The sequence below is a fragment of the Ahaetulla prasina genome, chromosome 4, assembly GCF_028640845.1.
Source record: "Ahaetulla prasina isolate Xishuangbanna chromosome 4, ASM2864084v1, whole genome shotgun sequence".
Taxonomy (NCBI): domain Eukaryota; kingdom Metazoa; phylum Chordata; class Lepidosauria; order Squamata; family Colubridae; genus Ahaetulla; species Ahaetulla prasina.
The window spans coordinates 115,448,579-115,467,828 of NC_080542.1; the positions used below are offsets into that span (position 1 = coordinate 115,448,579).

At 34.6% G+C, this 19,250-nt stretch overlaps 1 protein-coding gene across 6 annotated transcripts in view; it reads left to right on the forward strand.

Annotated features, from left to right (window-relative positions):
- Window positions 1–16,593, forward strand: part of SGCE (sarcoglycan epsilon) — a 52,496-nt gene extending 35,903 nt beyond the window's left edge. For 4 of the 6 annotated variants that reach the window (XM_058180096.1, XM_058180094.1, XM_058180099.1 and 1 more), the window contains 5 exons: window positions 3,067–3,278; window positions 4,147–4,173; window positions 6,732–6,920; window positions 13,054–13,097; window positions 15,871–16,593. In XM_058180096.1, the coding sequence (XP_058036079.1) occupies window positions 3,067–3,278; window positions 4,147–4,173; window positions 6,732–6,920; window positions 13,054–13,097; window positions 15,871–15,887 (489 nt within the window). In that variant the 3' untranslated portion in view covers window positions 15,888–16,593. Of the gene's footprint in view, window positions 1–3,066; window positions 3,279–4,146; window positions 4,174–6,731; window positions 6,921–13,053; window positions 13,098–15,469; window positions 15,505–15,870 lie in introns of all 6 variants that reach the window. The other 2 variants (XM_058180100.1, XM_058180095.1) reach the window with 2 other exon arrangements.
- The last annotated feature ends 2,657 nt before the right edge of the window (window positions 16,594–19,250 follow it).

Consider the following 19,250-nt stretch of genomic DNA (forward strand, 5'->3'; position numbering starts at 1 on the left):
CCACTTGTCTAGCAGGAGACTCTATTCCATTTCAGACAAGTGGTTGTCCAATCTGTTCTTTAAAAGCTGCAGTGATAGAAGGCAAGCTCCACTGAGTAATTTTTCTGACTGTCAATTGCTCCTTATTTCTAGGATGAATCTCTCCTTGGTCAGTTTCTGTAAAATTCTTATCTTGCCTTCAGGCATTTTGGAGAATAGATTACCTTCTTAGTGGCAGCCCCTTTGATATTGAAAGACTGCTATCATGTCACCCCTAGTCCTTCTTTTCATTAAACTAGACATATCCAGTTCCTGCAACCATTTTGTTAGATAGTGCCCAGTCATATGTATTAGCGTCCAGTCCCCTAATCATCTTTGATTGCTCTTTACCCTCTTTCTAGAGTTTCAGCATCTTCTTATATTGTGATGACCAAAACTGATGCAATATTCCAAGTATGGCAAGGCCATAGTGGTACTGATGCTTCTTTGGATCTTGATTCTATCCCTCAATCAAAGGCAATTGTTTCATGTAGTATAGGCAAAGTTTAGCAAAAGCCATTGTATTTGTAAGTCTGGAATAGGTTTGTTGTTGCAGTAGACTATCTAACAATTGACTAGCATGCTTTTAAATTACACTTCCTGGCTCAGGAAGTATAGGGAGTGACCACGCATAATGTTAAGATTTTTTATAAATCATAATATATTCAACAAGTCATTATATCCTTATTTGTACATCAAGATAAAAACAAACCAAAAGCCAACATGGGTTTCTCAAAAACAGATCATGCCAGACTAATCTTATTGCATTCTTTGACAAAGTGACAAAATTAGTGGACCAGAGGAATGCTGTCGATATAATTTACTTGGACTTCAGTAAAGCATTTGATAAAGTAGATCATAACCTACTACTAGATAAAGTAGAAAAATGTGGGTTAGACAGCACCACCACCAGATGGATTAATAACTGGCTGATCAACTGCACTCAATGTGTAGTCCTCAATGGAACTACATCCACATGGAGGGAAGTATGCAGTGAAGTACCCCAAGGCTCTGTTTTAGGCCCAGTACTCTTCAACATCTTCATCAATGACGTGGACGAGGGAATAGATGGGGAACTCATCAAATTTGCAGATGACACCAAGCTGGCAGGAATAGCCAGCACTCCAGAAGATAGGCTCAAGATGCAGAAAGATCTTGACAGACTTGAACATTGGGCACTATCTAACAAAATGAATAAAATGAATAAAATAAAATGAATAAAACTATCTAACAAAATGAATAACAACAGTTATTTTTCAACAGTGAAAAAAGTAAGGTTCTATATTTAGGCCAAAAAAACAAAATGCACAGGTACCGGATATGTGGTACCTTGCTCAATAGTAGTAACTGTGAGAGGGATCTTGGAGTCCTAGTGGACAACCATTTAGATATGAGCCAGCAGTTTGCAGCAGCTGCCAAAAAAGCCAACACAGTTCTGGACTGCATAAACAGAGGGATAGAATCAAGATCATGTGAAGTGTTAATACCACTTTATAATGCCTTGGTAAGGCCACACTTGGAATATTGCATTCAGTTTTGGTCGCCACAATGTAAAAAGGATGTTGAGACTCTAGAAAGAGTGCAGAGGAGAGCAACAAAAATGATTAGGGGACTGGAGGCTAAAACTTATGAAGAACAGTTGCTGGAACTCGGTATGCCTAGTTTAATGAAAAGAAGAACTAGGGGGACATGATAGCAGTGTTCCAATATCTCAGGGGTTGCCACAAAGAAGAGGGAGTCAAACTATTCTCCAATGCACCTGAGGGTAGAACAAGAAGCAATGGATGAAACTAATCAAGGAGAGAAGCAACCTAGAACTAAGGAGAAGTTTCCTGACAGTTAGAACAATTAATAAATGGAACGACTTGGCTGCAGAAGTTTTAAATGCTCCAACACTGGAAATTTTTAAGAAAATGTTGAATAGCCATTTGTCTGAAATGGTGTAGGGTTTCCTGCTTTGGCAAGGGGTTGGACTAGAAGACCTCCAAGATCCCTTCCAACTCTGATATTATTATTATTATTATTATTATTATTATTATTATTATTATTATTATTATTATTATTATTATTATTATTATTATTATTATTATTAAACTACACTATAATTTAAATGTAAGGGTGAATCAGGCTATACAGTCCAGAAATCTAAACAGAATAATCAGTGCTGTTCGGAGATGAAGGTGGTGGGTTGGCATTAGAGACACTAGATGTAAGTCCATCTCGGGGCCAGTCATTCTTTGTCAGCCTCTCTTAATTCATAGGATTGACATGGAGAAAAATAAGAGGAGTGGGCTATATATTTGTTGCCTAATGCTCCCGAACAAAAAAAACAATTAAAAAACACTGCAGGAGATAAATCTAAGAAATAGAATAAATCTAAATACATTGAAACCAGTGGTGGGTTTCTACCGGTTTGCCCCGGTTCAGGTGAACCGATAATGGTGGCGGTGGGAGGCTCCGCCCACCCGCCTGGATGTAATCACAGACTCTGTGCATGCGCAGAAGGTTCTGCACATGTGCAGAAGCAAAGTGAGTGTGTGCATGTGCGCCCTCACAGTTTCAAACTAATAGCGAAGGTAAGTGGAACCCACTACTGAAACCAAATCTTGTTCACTTCTACTATCTGAGCCACAAGGAAAAGAGAACAGAAGAAAATGTGTCCTGATACCTTGTGTGTATATGTTTCATGCAAGCACTTCCAAACATTTTTGTAGTTTTGACTCCAATAAAATTATTTTTGTGCTGTTGAATCAAACTGTGAGTTCTATAGAGTATTTCATTTTCTTGTACAAATCTCTGGTATTTGAGTCTCATGAAAAGTATTTACAAGAAAACTGGTTCAGTAAACTGATTTCCTGTAATATTTTCAATAGATCTTATGCTGTATATTAAAGTAATTGCATAGATTACAGTATTTTATTGTGGCCGCTACATTATTAAAGTTGAGATATTAAGATTTTGTAATAAGCAAATGTATGTATTTGTTAAGCTATTGTCTGCATGTTTTTCTAAAGAAGTCTAAAAATGTTTTTGTACTTTTGGTATCAGGTTGATAAAACACAGCAAATTTCTACTTATCAAGAAGTGATCCGTGGAGAAGGCATATTACCAGATGGTGGCGAATATAAGCCACCTTCTGAGAATCTGAAAAGCAGAGATTATTATTCAGACTTCCTCATTACTTTGGCAGTTCCCTCTGCAGTTGCCCTGGTGCTTTTTCTAATACTTGCTTATATTATGTGCTGCCGGCGGGAAGGAGTGTGAGTACTTTGAAGCATTAATATGTGACTGTGCATTTTTGTAAAGTTCTACACACGCAAAAAGATTGTTAGGTTCAACTTAATTCAGTTCATAAAAACAGTGCTTCATATTTTCTAAAACATGCACTAAAATGAAATTTCTACCATTATCTTTCAAGCTAGCATTCTTAATTTGTTAAGAAACTGCAAAACAAGGAATCCTTCTTAAAAAAAAGAAAGTTAACTCGTCTCATTTGGAATTAAAAGTAGGAAAAATGTCTTTCTAATAATTAAAATAAACTTTCTTGAGATTGTGAACTGAATTTTAGGACAATAAAAAGCAAAGAAAGCATTACTAAAAAGCAGCAAGCAACATATCATCAAATCCATTTTTTATTACAGTCATAAGGAAACAAACATAGTCCATGTTACATGCACATGTTCTGGAGACCTTTGAGTCCATCATCTGTCCTGCATATTCATGTGTTTATATCTGTGTTATTCCTCTTTTTCATTTCTTTCTATGCCTTCACCCATGCCTTATCATAAAGTTGTGGTAAATGCTCCTGAAGGACATGAACCCCAGGTTATGATTCAGACTTCTTGTATGAAGGCAGAAGCTCACAGAAGCAGACCTAGCTAAAGTGTTCTGTGAAGGTCCCACAACCGAAAACAACCTTCTGTTTGAGGACAACTTGGCTGGTGGCTGCTGGGGCAGCCCTTTGGGGGCCATGCCAATTTCTGGCTCTTTTATGGCTTTTTTGGATCACGATCCTGTTGTAATAAAAGCCAGCATTTCCATATCATTCCCTGTTTCCATCAGCACTTAGATTTAATGTTCCAAATATCAATGCTATTATTTAATTCATAACTTTTGTTTTATTTTTAGGGAAAAGAGAAACATGCAAACACCAGAGTAAGTGTCTTCTTCTTTCCTGTTATTTTCTCCCATCTTTTAATTTAAGCATTTCCTAGGAGCTTTTCCTGCTTCATATACATGTATACCATTTTCATCCTCATTATCTTGTCCTTCATTGCCAAGTTAGCTGCTTTGGAAAAAAAATACACTTATAAGGAGTTGAATAGGGCAAAAATAAAAAGGGCTAACATTAATAATAAAATAGATTTAAACCAAAATTTGTATTTCTGGATTTTTAAAGGACTAAATCCATATCTAAAGATGGTTCTTCAACAATCTGGTGCCTTACATATCTGCTGAACTATAATTCCAAAATTCCTAGTGAGCATCCTCTTGTCAACTGAGAATTCTGGGACTATAATCCTATCCTATCTGAAAAGAATCTCCTTTTAATAAATGTTCATAGGATAATTAAAAGATTAAAATTCTGATTTGTGAAAGGAGTACCTTAAGTTCAGAATGTTCCTTTTCTGAATAAGAAACCGAATAATTATAAAATTGAAAGCAGTAATATAAGCTTGATTGTACAGCATTCCTTCAGAGAAATAGATTTCTGATATTTAATAGCAGAAGGAGAAAATTTTGACTCTCCATAGTGTTGCCAAATTATGAATTTCTGGAACTCAAGCAAGACAGTTCAATCCGGGAGCCTCTTACAACAACATCTGAAAGGATATGGATTGCTCATCCATCTAAAACAATAAGAGGATTTGTTACCCTCTCAGTGTTGCTAAATACATCTCCCAGCACTCCCTAGTGTTAGCAATGCTGGCTGTGGATGATGGAAATTTTTAATTCAGTAATGTATGAAGGGCTACAGTTTTATAATGGTAGTTATATAGCACAAATAGGCTAAACAAACATGTAGATTATATTGAAACTATAAAGTTTTTCATAGAATTAAGTAAAAGTAAAGTCAAACTAGAAGCAATGTAAATTGAATTTTAATAGATTCACTGTTCTAAATAATAGCTGTGTATGTTTATGGCAGCTCTACATTCCATTAATTTTCCAGTGTTTTGACCCTAAGAAAAGCTGCCTTAGGTATCAGTGGAAATTTCTTCCCTGAAACAAATTTCAGCTGGTTTTGGAAGAGGGAGATATTAACCATGATGATCTAAAGAGATAATCCCCCTGCTCTATATATTGTTATCTCATTATGAAAAATCCTGCTCTTTGCAAGTGTAGGAAAAATGTATCTCAATGCACTGACTTTTGATCATCTTTTAATTCCTAGTGAGGAACAGAATAGATTTAATGTGCTGAATAAAATTTTGCGGGTTCTTTCTTTCTTTCTTTCTTTCTTTCTTTCTTTCTTTCTTTCTTTCTTGTATCTATCTATCTGTCTGTCTGTCTATCTATCTATCTATCCCTCTATCTATCTATGTTGTATGAGGCATATCAAAAATTACTGAATATTATTTTGGTATAAGGTAGTCCTTATTTAGTGAGTATCCTATTTAGCAACCGTTCAGTTATGACAGTTTTCAAGTAACTCTACAAGCAATCCTTGCATTTGCAGCCTTCACAGGTCTATAAAACAAAAGAAACCTGAAGTAAGATCATAAGCACAGTTTCACTTAGTAGTTGTTTCACTTAATGACTGAAGCACAATTGCTAAATGAGGACTATCTCAATGGGTGTATATATCTATATACTATTAAAACGATAGTGTCTATTCGATAGTTTGTAACTCTCCCTAAAACACTGCATCATTGGGCAAAACTTTGCCTGCAAGGCTACTTCAAATGGGCTAACTTCCAGAATGCAAGGACCTATTACTCCCAAAGGAATAAAATTCAGGAATTTTGTTGCTGCGTCAGTGCTGCTGCATTGCTGCTATTCAGGGCTACCACATTCCACTGTCAGTTATAGTCATGGGAGCCCCATTTTCATTGTTCTCTGGCAGTTTCCCATAAGTCCATGTGAAACCCAGAAGAAACTGGTGTGATTGTCAACATTCCCTGCCATCTTTCCTAGCACTTTACTTGTGGGACGCATGTAGAAGAAAGTCAATGAAGAAATTGTGCATCCTCAATCCTCAACCCCTCTTTGTTTGCATATTCTCCCCCCGCCGCACACTCTTCTGTCCCTTCCCCATATGGCAGCAGCCCCTTACCTGCCTGCAGAGAAGAAAAAGTAGATGGAAAGAAGGAAAAGAGGGAAAAAGGAAACAAGGAATAGGGAGAAAGATGGTGGGAGAGAAAAGGAACCAAGATTTCCAATCTCAATTGATAAGTTCCCAAGGAAGCTCAGTGAGAAAGCCGACAGGAAGTTGGAAGTTTCCACTGGATTTTTGCCCGCCTGTGATCTTTTTCCTTGTTTTCATGAGGAAATAGCTATGAAATCGTGACACAATTGTCATGATTTCCTGTGTGTGTGTGTGTGCACGTGTATGCCTATGTAAAATTTCTTTGCCACAAAAATAACATTCAGTAATTCAGTAATGGATCATATCTTTTGAATTTATTTGACAATAATTTTTTTGAAATTATTTTTTTGCAGCACTCGTTATGATAAGGTCTATTTAAAAAAACTGTTTCCTTTTTACCTAGTATTCAGCTGGTCCATCACAGTGCAATTCAGAAATCCACAAAAGAACTCAGGGAGATGGCAAAAAACAGAGAGATAGCATGGCCACTGTCGACACTTCCTGTTTTTCACCCAGTCACTGGTGAGATTGTACCACCTGTTCACCCAGACAATTATGACAATACTAGCATGCCGCTGATGCAAACACAACAGTAAGTATCAATACAGATTGCTTGAAGTGAGGTATTTTAATTAAATTTTGATAGACTCAGCTAACCTTTTTTACTACAAAACTATTATTACAATATTACTTGATTGGACAAAATCTTCAGCCTAGTTGTGGTCCTACAGGTGTAGAAACTACATTCTTAGAATGTCTGAGGTCTCTGAATTTTATTTCCAGCTCTTCTAGAATGTGCAGAAGATGGGAAAGCCACTTGTAGAATAACTTCGGCTTTGTATGTAAAACCCATTCTTGTAATTTGTTTGTTTGTTTCTGAAACACTAACTTACAGAGTTTTTAAAGAAAATTATTACAATGTTAACAATTAACATTGTTACTCAGTTAATAGGGCCTCAGACAACATGGGATAGTTATTGCTCTGCCCCTGCTGAAGCAAATGAAGAATGGCTCCCCAAAGAGCAACAAGCTGTCTCTCTCTGTGTAATGGGCTGAATTAGTATGTTACTTTTTAGGACCATAGACCAGATGACTTCAGATGTTGGGCCATCTATGACATAACGGGGAAGAGGTTCAGGAGTTCCTACTTTAAGACATTGTTTATAGCTGAAGAACTGAATATGTCTCTCAGAGATACTTCCAGGGATGAGAAAAGGATTAAAGAATATATATACGCTCTTTTCCAGATTTTCCTAATATTGCCCTATGGTATTTTAGCAGAGGTGGAATTCACTTACCTTCCCTACAGGTTCGCAAATGTGAGTGCACCCACTCATGTGCTCGTTACACTCGCGCGCTACGCCTCTGCGCATGCGTAGTAGTTGCGCATTACTACCCTCCGCAGTCACCACTACTGGTTTGCCCGAACTGGACAGAACCAGGTGAATCCCACCACTGTATCTTAGATTTTCCTATCATATTCAGGTAAATCATAGCTCCCATCAGTAATAGAATAGAATAGAATAGAATTTTTATTGGCCAAGTGTGATTGGATACACAAGGAATTTGTCTTGGTGCATATGCTGTCAGTGTACATAAAAGAAAAGATACCTTCATCAAGGTACAACATTTACAACACAATTGATGGTCAATATATCAATATAAATCATAAGGATTGCCAGCAACAAAGTTACAGTCATACAGTCATAAGTGGAAAGAGATTGGTGATGGGAACTATGAGAAGATTAATAGTAGTGCAGATTTAGTAAATAGTTTGACAGTGTTGAGGGAATTATTTGTTTAGCAGAGTGATGGCCTTCAGGAAAAAACTGTTCTTGTGTCTAGTTGTTCTGTTGTGCAGTGCTCTATAGCGTCATTTTGAGGGTAGGAGTTGAAACAGTTTATGTCCTGGATGTGAGGGATCTGTAAATATTTTCACGGCCCTCTTCTTGATTCGTGCAGTATACAGGTCCTCAATGGAAGGCAGGTTGGTAGCAATTATTTTTTCTGCAGTTCTAATTATCCTCTGAAGTCTGTGTCTTTCTTTTTTTTTTTATTTTTTATTTTATTTTTTTTATGTAAATAATTTTTATTCCATTTTTCAACATCATATTTATGTACAATCTATTATCTATCATTAATCATTAATTTTTATTTATTACTAATTCAGGCCTGCCCAACTGCCACTTCCTTGCTACACAACTTCCCTCTCTACCCTCTATAACTTTCCCTTATCCTTCATCCCCTTCACTTTACTACTTCCTCTCCTCCTTCTCCACTCCTCCCTTCTTCCACCCTATCTCACCCTCTTATTCCCCTCCTCCTTCTCAGCACTTTCCTATCTACTTTCTTCCCTCCTTCTACTCCTCTCTCCTTTTCTTGAAATGGCAGTCGAGCATCCCCAATATCATTTTAATTTTTTTTAATTCATATCTTCTAAGAATACTGTACATTAATAATCAGTCCATGCATCACTTGTTAATTCATTTTCCCCCCCTTCCCCCCCTCCTCCCCCTTCCCCCCCCCCGGACTTCCCAGAGCAAATACCGGGTATTATAACCACCAATCACAAGCTAGAGTATACAAAATAAACATACCTTCCCACCTTAGAGAAAATTTAAAACTATGAATCCCCACACAATAAAAATAAGAAGATAGGAAAGAATAATAAAAAAAAGAAAAGAAACAATACCAACTTCACGTATTACTTCTTCTTACAGTCCATTTTAAAAAAAAAATTAATCCATCTTCTCGAATTCAATTTTTTTTCCCCCTTTCCCCACTTGTATATTCCTTCAAATTTCATAAGTCTGTTTCTCAAATTACAGTCCATCTTCTCGAACTCAAATTTTTGTCACTTATATATTTCTTCAATTGCCATAACATTTAATGTCCATTCTTCTTACGGTCCATCATAAGTCCATTTCTTAAATTACAATCCAGCTTCTCAAATTCAGGTTTTTCATCACTTATATATTTCTTCAATTGTCATAAAATTTAATATTCAATCTTCCAATACTACTCCATCAATCAAATATCAAGCAAATAATCATTTAAACTACATCCACAATATAACAGTGAACAGTTAAAATCATTACATCCACATTATCTAAATTCATAAATTTCACTTTCCAACCTTCACAATTGAGTAATATCATCCGATAGATTTATACCATACAAATAACAAATAACACAAGTCCTATAATTTATATCCTAAACAAATCAATTCCAAAAATTAACCATAATCATCCTATTCACATCTTAAACATTCCTCCCCTCTCCCATTCTATTTTCCATCATTTCCAAACCAGTTAACTTAGCATCTAACAACAAAGGATTCCCACTCTTTAAAACATTAATATAAAAATGTCTCGCTTTCATAACTGAATTAAGAAAATACTTTCTACCTCTAAAATTCAGTGACAAACCCATTGGGACTTCCCATCTAAAATGTATCTGATATTTCTTAAGCTCATCCACCAAAAAAACAAATTCTCTTCTGCTTCTTAACATTTTAGGAGGAATTTCCTTCATCATTTTTATATCTTGTCCCAATATCTGAAATTTATTTTTATAAAAGGCTTGCAAAATTTCATATCTAACCTTTTTAGTTGTAAAATAAATAACCACATCCCTAGGTACTCTATTTTGTCTTGCCCACCAAGAATTAACACGATAAATTCTTTCAATATTAATCTCAAAATCTTCTGGCTCCACACCCTTTATCTGTGCAAAGGCTTGCGTAAAAATCTCCTTTAAATTTTCCTTCCTGTTTTGTTTCAACCCCCTCACCCTTATAGCATATTCCATTAAGCTATATTGTAATATTACTCTTTCTTCATCTGCCCTATCTACCTTTGCCTTTAAATCTTCCATCTTATTATCTAAGTTCCAATTGTTTTGATTTTTTTGAATATCTTCTATTTTCCTTTGCAGCTCTAAATTAGCTTTATTAAATTCTGCAAGATCATCCTGCATCTGAATACAAGAACTTAATATTTGCGCAATTGCATCCTTTACCATTTTCATTTCCCTCTTCTGCTCTTCCACCACTTCCTTAAAATCCAACATCTCTTTCTCTATTTCATCAAATTTTTGATCTATTTCTAAAAAATGACTCTCCAAAAAATCCTGTAAAAAATTTCTTATTTCCTTTTTGATTTCTTCTTTTAATTTTTGAATCTGAGCTGAAGAAATTTCAGCTGAAATTTCAAAGTTTTTAATAACTTTTGGCACTATTTGCTTAAAAGCCATTTAAAAAAAAAAGGAATAGCTTAATAATAGACCAAAAAAGAGAAAGACAAAAAATTTTAAAAGGAAATTTAAAAAAAAACCTATCTTCTAAATCACTATAGTCCCAAGGAAGATGAAAAAATATAAATCATAAGATTCTCATTTCTTCCAATTAGTCAGTCCCCCCAAAAAAGAAAAAAAAAATATAAATCATAAAATTCTCATATCTTCCGTTTAGTCAGTATATTTCTATGTATCTTCTTTCTTCTATTTCAACACTAGCTGTTAGTAAGCATTTCTACTTTCGTTTTCAGAGCACACATTCCACAAAACCGCCATTTGCTTTCTTCTCTCCTATCTTCACAGCCAATAAATCCTCAGGGTTTCACAATCTTCTTACAAACAGGTGTTAGAACTCCAGTTTTTGCTCCATCCACGTTCCAATCCATCATTAAATCAATTCCTGTCGTGGAGATTGGACGCTTCGTTTGTTCGCCATGAAGGCAAATGCCTCTCCTAGCCAGGAGCTCATCAGGTTATAGAAGGAGAACTTCCCACCAGCTTTAAAAGCTTATTAGGGCATCTCAACCTCGAACCTAATTGCTCAACTTTCCTCCTTCGCCCGAAGGAAAGAATCCAAGCTGTTGGACTCAGATTTATGATGTCCTAACAGCTTTACAGACTAGGGAGTTAGCAGCTAAATCATAGCTGCTTTCTGCACGAAGCGGAGCCAAACCGGAAGGCCCTCTTCTTGATTCGTGCAGTATACAGGTCCTCAATGGAAGGCAGGTTGGTAGCAATTATTTTTTCTGCAGTTCTAATTATCCTCTGAAGTCTGTGTCTTTCTTGTTGGGTTGCAGAATCGAACCAGACAGTTATAGAGGTGCAAATGACAGACTCAATAATTCTTCTGTAGAACTGAATCAGCAGCTCCTTGGGCAGTTTGAGCTTAGATAGCATATCTATGGTATATGATGTCTGACTAGTTAATGTCTTAAAACAAGTGTGATTTATTCTTTGATTTGCGGTAGCACCACCACTGCTGCACAACAATCATGCATGTTAGTAATGGGGGACAATGATCAAAATGAGTACAAGATGGAAAATGAAATATGATTTAGTGGAAAGATATTCTGGGAAGAGCAGCTTTAATTATGCTCATTAAAATTTTATATGTAGCATATTAAGCATAAGTTGCTCCAAAGGTTTCAGATATTTCAGAACCTTGAATGATATATCAAGAATTGTCCATTGTGTGCTTCATAGAACCAGCTTTAGCAGGTCATTTTTGGCATTTATAGATCTAAAGGTTAGGTTTATTGAGAGGCAATAGCGGCAATATTAAATATAAATATGTCCCATTTTGTGATAATAAATTCCATCTAGTGATTTTTTAGCAGAAGTCCAGAAACAAAACATTTCTTAAAATTATAAATTAATAAGCTTAGATGATTTATTTATTAAGTTGGTGTAGATTCCTAAGAATCTAATAAGTTTTCTCTATGATGAACTGTCCCTAACACCATCATTCAAGATTTCCAAGCGTGCATTCAATGTTACTGTAACTAAGACTATCCACCTTGCACCTGGTCATCTTTTTCTTGTCTTTTTTGTCCACCTTTGCAGCATTAGATCCTTCTGCAGAGTGCTAGGTCATCACATAATGTATCTGAAGTAGGATAGTCTGGTCCTTGAATGAAAAATTAGGGTGAATTGTTTGTTGACCCATTTGTGTGTTTTCTTGACTGCCTAAGGGATTTTAAGAAGTCTTCTTCAACAGATAGCTATAGGTATTTTGTAAAATTAAAGTTACTTATTGCCTACAAGTAGAATGACCCTTATCTTGAATAGCTAGAGGGCAGTTGATCCTAGTTTTAATGGGAGATGGGTGATAGTATTTTACAATTTCTGTTTGTAGAAAATTCTGGCATCATAAAAACTAAAAATTTGGGAGAAATTGCCTTTAAAATACAAATACAAATACAAATACATAAGATATAGGGTTATTTGGCATATATATCTTGGCAGCTGGCAAATATTGATATGTTGATAAAGAGAAAAATGATATGCAAATAATAGACCAAAAGAAATGCAAAGGACAGCAGAATGATCACAAGAGCATAAGACTTCCTCACTTTTGAAAGAACTTTATTTTTGCTTTATAAAAGCAGGTATTATATCCAAAATGACTCAAAATGTCATTTTTATAAATCCCAATTAGCAAATAATTGTACAATATCTTTTCTGTTTGGAGGATTACGATCAGGTTATTTTCTGAAATACGTATTTAATGTTCTTTTACACGTAATATCATTTATTTTTTGCCATATAAAGGAAAACTGCTACTGTAACCACCTTGCAGTGAAAATAAATGCACTCATTTTACATTCTTATTTTTATGAATTCTAAATTACATAACAAGGCAGAACAATGGCATTTATTGTTTACAAACATAATAGCATATTAAAAGTTTTTAAAATTATTATTTATAGGAACCTGCCTCATCAGACTCAGATTCCTCAGCAGCAAACAGAAGGTGATTTTTATGTTTTTTAAATAAAAATAAATGAGCCAGGTTATAAAGGAATGAAATTAACACAAAATGGAAAATGTATGGAGTCATACAAAATACTGTGTGCCAGAAGTTATGACAAACACATTTCAATATAACTGTAGTTCAGATTAAACAAAATTTGTAAGGAGTTGTTTCTTCCTAGTTTGGTTAAATGAAACACAAAAATGGTTTTGGATGCTCTATTTCTAGAAAATAATGGGATTCAGAACAAGTCGTGTGTTCTACGCTGATCTGTAGAATACCCAGTTCTAGGAACCATATAGGTTGGGTTCACAGCAGCAATAATAACAGTAATAGCAAAAATTGAATACATTGATGATGTCTTGTTGAGTTTAGCTGAGAATATCATTTTGTGGATTGTGGAGATTCCAAAATATCTTTGAAGGTGAAAGCACTTACATATACAAAGACTCTAGAATTTCAACCCCAAGTGGAACTAAGAATGCACATACATTGAATCATCTAAGTTAGCAGGTTAACCAAAGCAATCAGTACTGGTACTTTTTGTGTTTTCATGTCTTGTCTGTGAATAGTAGTACATATGCATGAACACACATCTTTAATGCAATTTCAACATTACATCAGCTTATCATTTGAAAACCATAGGATATTAATTCACCAACTTGAGAGTCCAATTTTCATGAAAGAATCTGTACAAGAAACAGCAGTAGCATACTTTCTGGGCAGCCAAAGCAAAGTATGATAGAAAAAACAATCCACTTTTTTTTTTCTGCCTGGGCTGCCTGGTCTGCTGCTGGCCAGAGAACATCACCCCTTTGAAGAAAAAACCCAGCCTAGTCTAGTCAATATCCCTTGTAGCAATTCTTCTACAAAGGTTGAACTACAAAGTTCACCCTTTTGTCATGATCTGTTTAAGGATGGTTAAATCCAGAAAGACTCCCTTGTTGTACCATACACTCTAATGCCTATTGTTTTTCTCCAAAGCTCCAGCCAGTTCACCTCATCATCCAACTTAAACCAGGACAAATAGAGACAAAACTATTTCCTCCTGTCCAAACAAGCATTAAAAATGTAACAGTTTAACACCCAAAAGAAAGATAGCATAACATCTAACTATATAGCTAGAACAGAAGAGAACACTCAAAAATTGTGGACTGCATCCAGATTCAACCAGTCCTGCCCTGGATTTGTCTGCAACAGAAGTGTATGTTTCAGTTCACCAACAGAGAATCCAAAATGGGCTACACATTGCATGAATAAATTATGCGGGAGATTTTGCAGAACCCTATTACTGTACACTTATTGCAGTCTTATTTTTCCTTTAATCTAGTATTGGATTAGTTCTTGGACCATCATTCACAGAGCAGAATGAGAAGAGATGGGGAAATTTATCAAAATGCATTTAAATGCAGTTACGTTAACATAGAACTGTTGGTTGTTTCTAATTTCTGTCTAAAAATTGGAGGCAGGCAAACAGGCAAATAAATTAAGTTTTGGCATATGCAGACCACAAGAAAAATGTTTTTATTTTGAACCTGGAGGTTCATTTGAACCATTTCAGGTCAGGTATGACTTGGCAAAACCAAAACCTGGAACATTTGAGTTTTCAAGGATTTGGACAAAACAAAATCCAGATAAGTGCAATATTGGTGCAAATCACCTCATCTTTTGTCTCTGTGTGTCCCAGTTGTCACATTCAACTCACCAATTCGTCTTGAGTGGCTGCCAACGTCTCACCAACCCCTATCCCACTAGCACGCTCCCTCTCTCCTTTCAACTGCACCGAATATCCCAATATGGCAAATATTCCATCAGCTTGTTCACTCTCTTGATCTTGTGAATGCCTTCCCTTTTCTCCCTCCCCATATCTTCTGAACTATATTTATGGGATTTCTCTTCCCCTGGAACAAAACAGCTCCATTTCATCCTACGCATGAAGGAAAACATCTCAATTTCAGTTTGGGAAAATTACCTGAATCTAGCTGTGCTCAAGTAAAGGTTTATGTGAAACATTTTGCACATGCTTCATAAATGGCAAAAACTAGATAGAAGATTCACTTAGGAAGAAGAAATTGAGCAGCATTTTAAAAAGTAATTTATGCTAAACTTTTACACAGTATAATCCATTTCAGGCAATTAATTGGCTTGGTAATCATCAGTGTTGGATACTTCATATAACTGATAAATTGATATTAAACTCAAAAATCTATGCTGCTGTAAAGTGTTCATCAGTCTTCAAGGTGCCACAACACTCTAGTTTTTGCTGCAAAAAACTTTCAAGGCCATCCCTCTGGAAAATTATGACAGGAATTCATCTGTAGGAGATCTGTATTCAATTTATTTATTTTTATTACTGCTTTCGGGAACTAAAGGAGAATTTCGCATGACAACATTTCAAAGATTGGAGGCAAGTATGACCTTAGTATCGCTTTTTTTTTCCTACCTGGTGAAAAACAGTGATAAAAGAAGAATCTAAGCTCTCCTTGTGTTACTAATCTAGTTTCCAGCAATTGCAGGCAACATGACCAGTAATAAGAGGTGCTGGGAACCATAGTTCAGAAACACCTGAAGAACTACAAATTCCATCCTTGTTTATTTTGTCCTTTTGTCTTTATTTGTATGCATTCCAAATATTACTATTTTAACTTTATGCAGAACAAGTTCAATATATCAGTTGCTTATTAAATCTGGTCCAGATTCATCACCATTATCCTATAATTTAAAACTATATTAACTTCTGAAATCTAATACACTTATAAATTGTCATTTCCAGGTAAATGGTATCCCTGAGGAAAGAAAATTTACAGAAGCAATTAATTTGTAATTAAATCAAACACCAATACAAGATTTCATTTCCTTATCTGCTCCATTGACACATGAATGTTTCTAATGCATGCCTAGAGAATATTCTAATGTCAAATAATATCATTTCCATATTGTTATATGTACTGTATCTTTTTATACTTCGGATATTTTCAACAAATTTGTAAAATACTAATTTTTATATTAGTTAATTAAAACATTTATAAGGCACTCAGCTATTCATTATTTCAACTAGATATTGTTAAAGTATTCTTTTGTACTTTGTAAAAATGTCCAGTATACATGTTAAAGTTTTGTTAGAAAACTAAAAAGTGAAGTTAAAGCATGTTGCATTTTAATTTAATGGAGTCATTTTGCAGGAAATTTTGAACTAAGCGTAATTCTTTTTCTGCCATGCTTTGTATATGGAAATTGTTAAATCAGAAAGCTACTAATACTAGATGTTAATTAAGAATAAATTATATTCTTGGCACTAATATTGATTTCCTCTGTGCTATTATTCCATACTGTATTTTTAGAATGAAAATGAATTTCTTTAGCATTATTTTTCATTACTCCAGCTATATCTAGTTTAATGAAGTTTTTTTAAATTGCAATTTGCTAAATATTTCTAATTCCTAATGACTTCTCCCCAACTGAAAATATATATTCTTAATAAATTGAAGATTCTGAATATTGAATGAGTTGATTTTGTCCAATAAGATACTGATGGTGCTGCCCCTGAGCACCTACCTACTCATCCATACAAAACAATGAGGTCCCATCTTTAAACCTCATGACATCTTGGGAAGAAATCTTTTTGCATAATGTATTCTAGGAACTTGCCTTACTCTCATATAGTTTCTTCATCAAATTTTAGAGATATCTTTTCATATTCAATTGTTGCAGTTTCCAAATATTAACTGAAGCAATAGGCATCTAATTGCTAAACAAATTTGATCTGCTGAGTAAAGGATTCTGGAACAGATCAATTATTATTCCAAAAATTACAGGTGAATGGTGAGAGAGAACTCTCTTGCATCCCTTGAGAATGCAGTGATAAAGTAATGTTGAAAATTGGAAAACAGAATTGCAAATAATAAAATGCAGAAAAATATACCACCGCTGATTTAAGAAAGATGGATCAAGAAATGAAGATCCACAACTGAGATATACACTTAATTATTTATTGAATGCCACACATCTCACGACATGATTCTGGGCACCTTACAGTATTAAAAAAAATACAAAAACATGAATGTAATAAAAAATAAAGCACTAAAAAAGTACAAATTATTAACTATAATTAAAAGATGGGGGAGGAGAGTAGGATGAGAAGAGGGGAGGTAGGATCTGTTGTTAATCTATCAATCACCTCCTGAGTGGCGGTCCCCATTGGAATCTCCAGGGCAAACTGGCAAAGCCAGGTTTTCAAGTTCTTGGCGTCCCAGAAAGCTTGAAGATTCCTGTTTCTTTAAGCAGGCAATTGATCTCAACAGTGACTGGGCAGCCATTTTAACCATCTTACCCTGTGACGAATTTTACTAAAGATTATTTTATTGTTAACAACCACACAAAACTGACTAATGGAAACATCATAAAATTTGTGATGATAAATTCACTCTGTTCTATGATCTGGGCAAGTCACCTGAGGATTTGTTGAAGAATGTGAAAAGATCCTTTATTCTTTGTTAAAGAAGGGTTTAGATTCTAAAGCAGTTCTCAGTGTGTGAAAGTAGAGCTATTTTTTCAGGATGTGGGGACATAGTTTTTCAGGATGTGGGGATGTAGTTTAATATTTACATTTATTTCAAGCAAATTTAAGTAACAAAGTTTTGCACAATTTGTGATTGTACAATACTTTGCACAATTACCATTCTTGCTCCTATAGCTATGAGGAGCAAACAAAGGAGTAGATGTTTTCTAAACATGAAATATTCAAGATATTTCAAGCTTTGTTCCAACATAACATTCAAACCATTTCATTTTTTTGTGTAACATGACCTAATTGAAACATCATATCAAAATGCAGTTCCTTACTGTCCTTGTCGTCCCCCCCTCTAGTTTTTTTATGAATTCAAGGTAATTTTCCTTTTCCGCAAACCTGATACACAGTAATTGTAAATTATATACAGCAAAACAACTATTAGTGAGATCCTGTTTTTTACTGGATCCTTTTATTAAAGGATCTATTTTTAACAATATATTTGCAATAATTTGTGTAAGAATTGTACGAGTAATATAGTAGTATTTTCATGTATTTTATGTCAATATAAGACAGGAATTTTTTTTAAACTTCAGAAATTTTTTTTTTTAAAAAAAGACACACATACACATAACACTCCTTTACTTAACTGATGCTCCTTTAGTACAAAAATAAGCACACCACATTTATTTAAACCTTAAATTACTTCATATTTTTCACATAACTTTGAAATATATTCTTTAAAAAATATATAGCAAACAAGTGCAATATTTCAAACTTAAAAAATAATCTTTAACCAAATCTGTACAACAGATAAATAAAATATCTATAGTACTTAGATTATAACATAACAAACACTCCCATCCCAACAAAAATTCTTACTGGATCTCATTTGTACATTCAACTCCTGACTTGCCAGCTATTACATCCATGATAAACAAAACTGAAGAAAAAAAATGCAAATCATTAATGGTAAAACAGAACTTTTCACACCTTTTGAAATAAACGGTCAAATAAACACAGGACTTGCACAAGAAGCTAATGTTACAAACATTTAACAGTTTGAAACCTATTATTATTCCTATTATTATTTAGTGGGATTTCCTCTTCTCCTTTCCCATTGTTTAGTATAATCTATTACAATGGAAATTACGAGTTCCTAATTCCATACATCAAAACACACTAATAAATAAAAAAGCCCTATAATTGCACATATGCATAGAAAACAATACTGTCTATTCATTCTTCAAGTGCTAACTGGATGCAACATGCAGACATATTAGGGACATGTTGCAGCTGATACCAAAGCTAAGTCCCCAATGAACATACCATACACATACCTCCTAAGGTGTTACTTTTTTTTAAAAGGCAGACATTCCTTTGCCAAACAACTTTCCCTAAGCACCTCGAAATGCTCTTTAGTTTTCAATGCCAAAAAAACAATAAAAAATATGTAGATTACACACACCATTTCACTATAAACCTCCAGTTCTTAAAATTAGTGCTGAAGCTGATACTGACAGAAAGCCAATGGATAGGTTTTAAAAATTCTGAAATTTTAATATGAATATGCAACTTAGAATCTACATATTCCACTCAAATGTTAGTATGCTTGATAATACTTCTTTTGACTACAAATTGCCCAG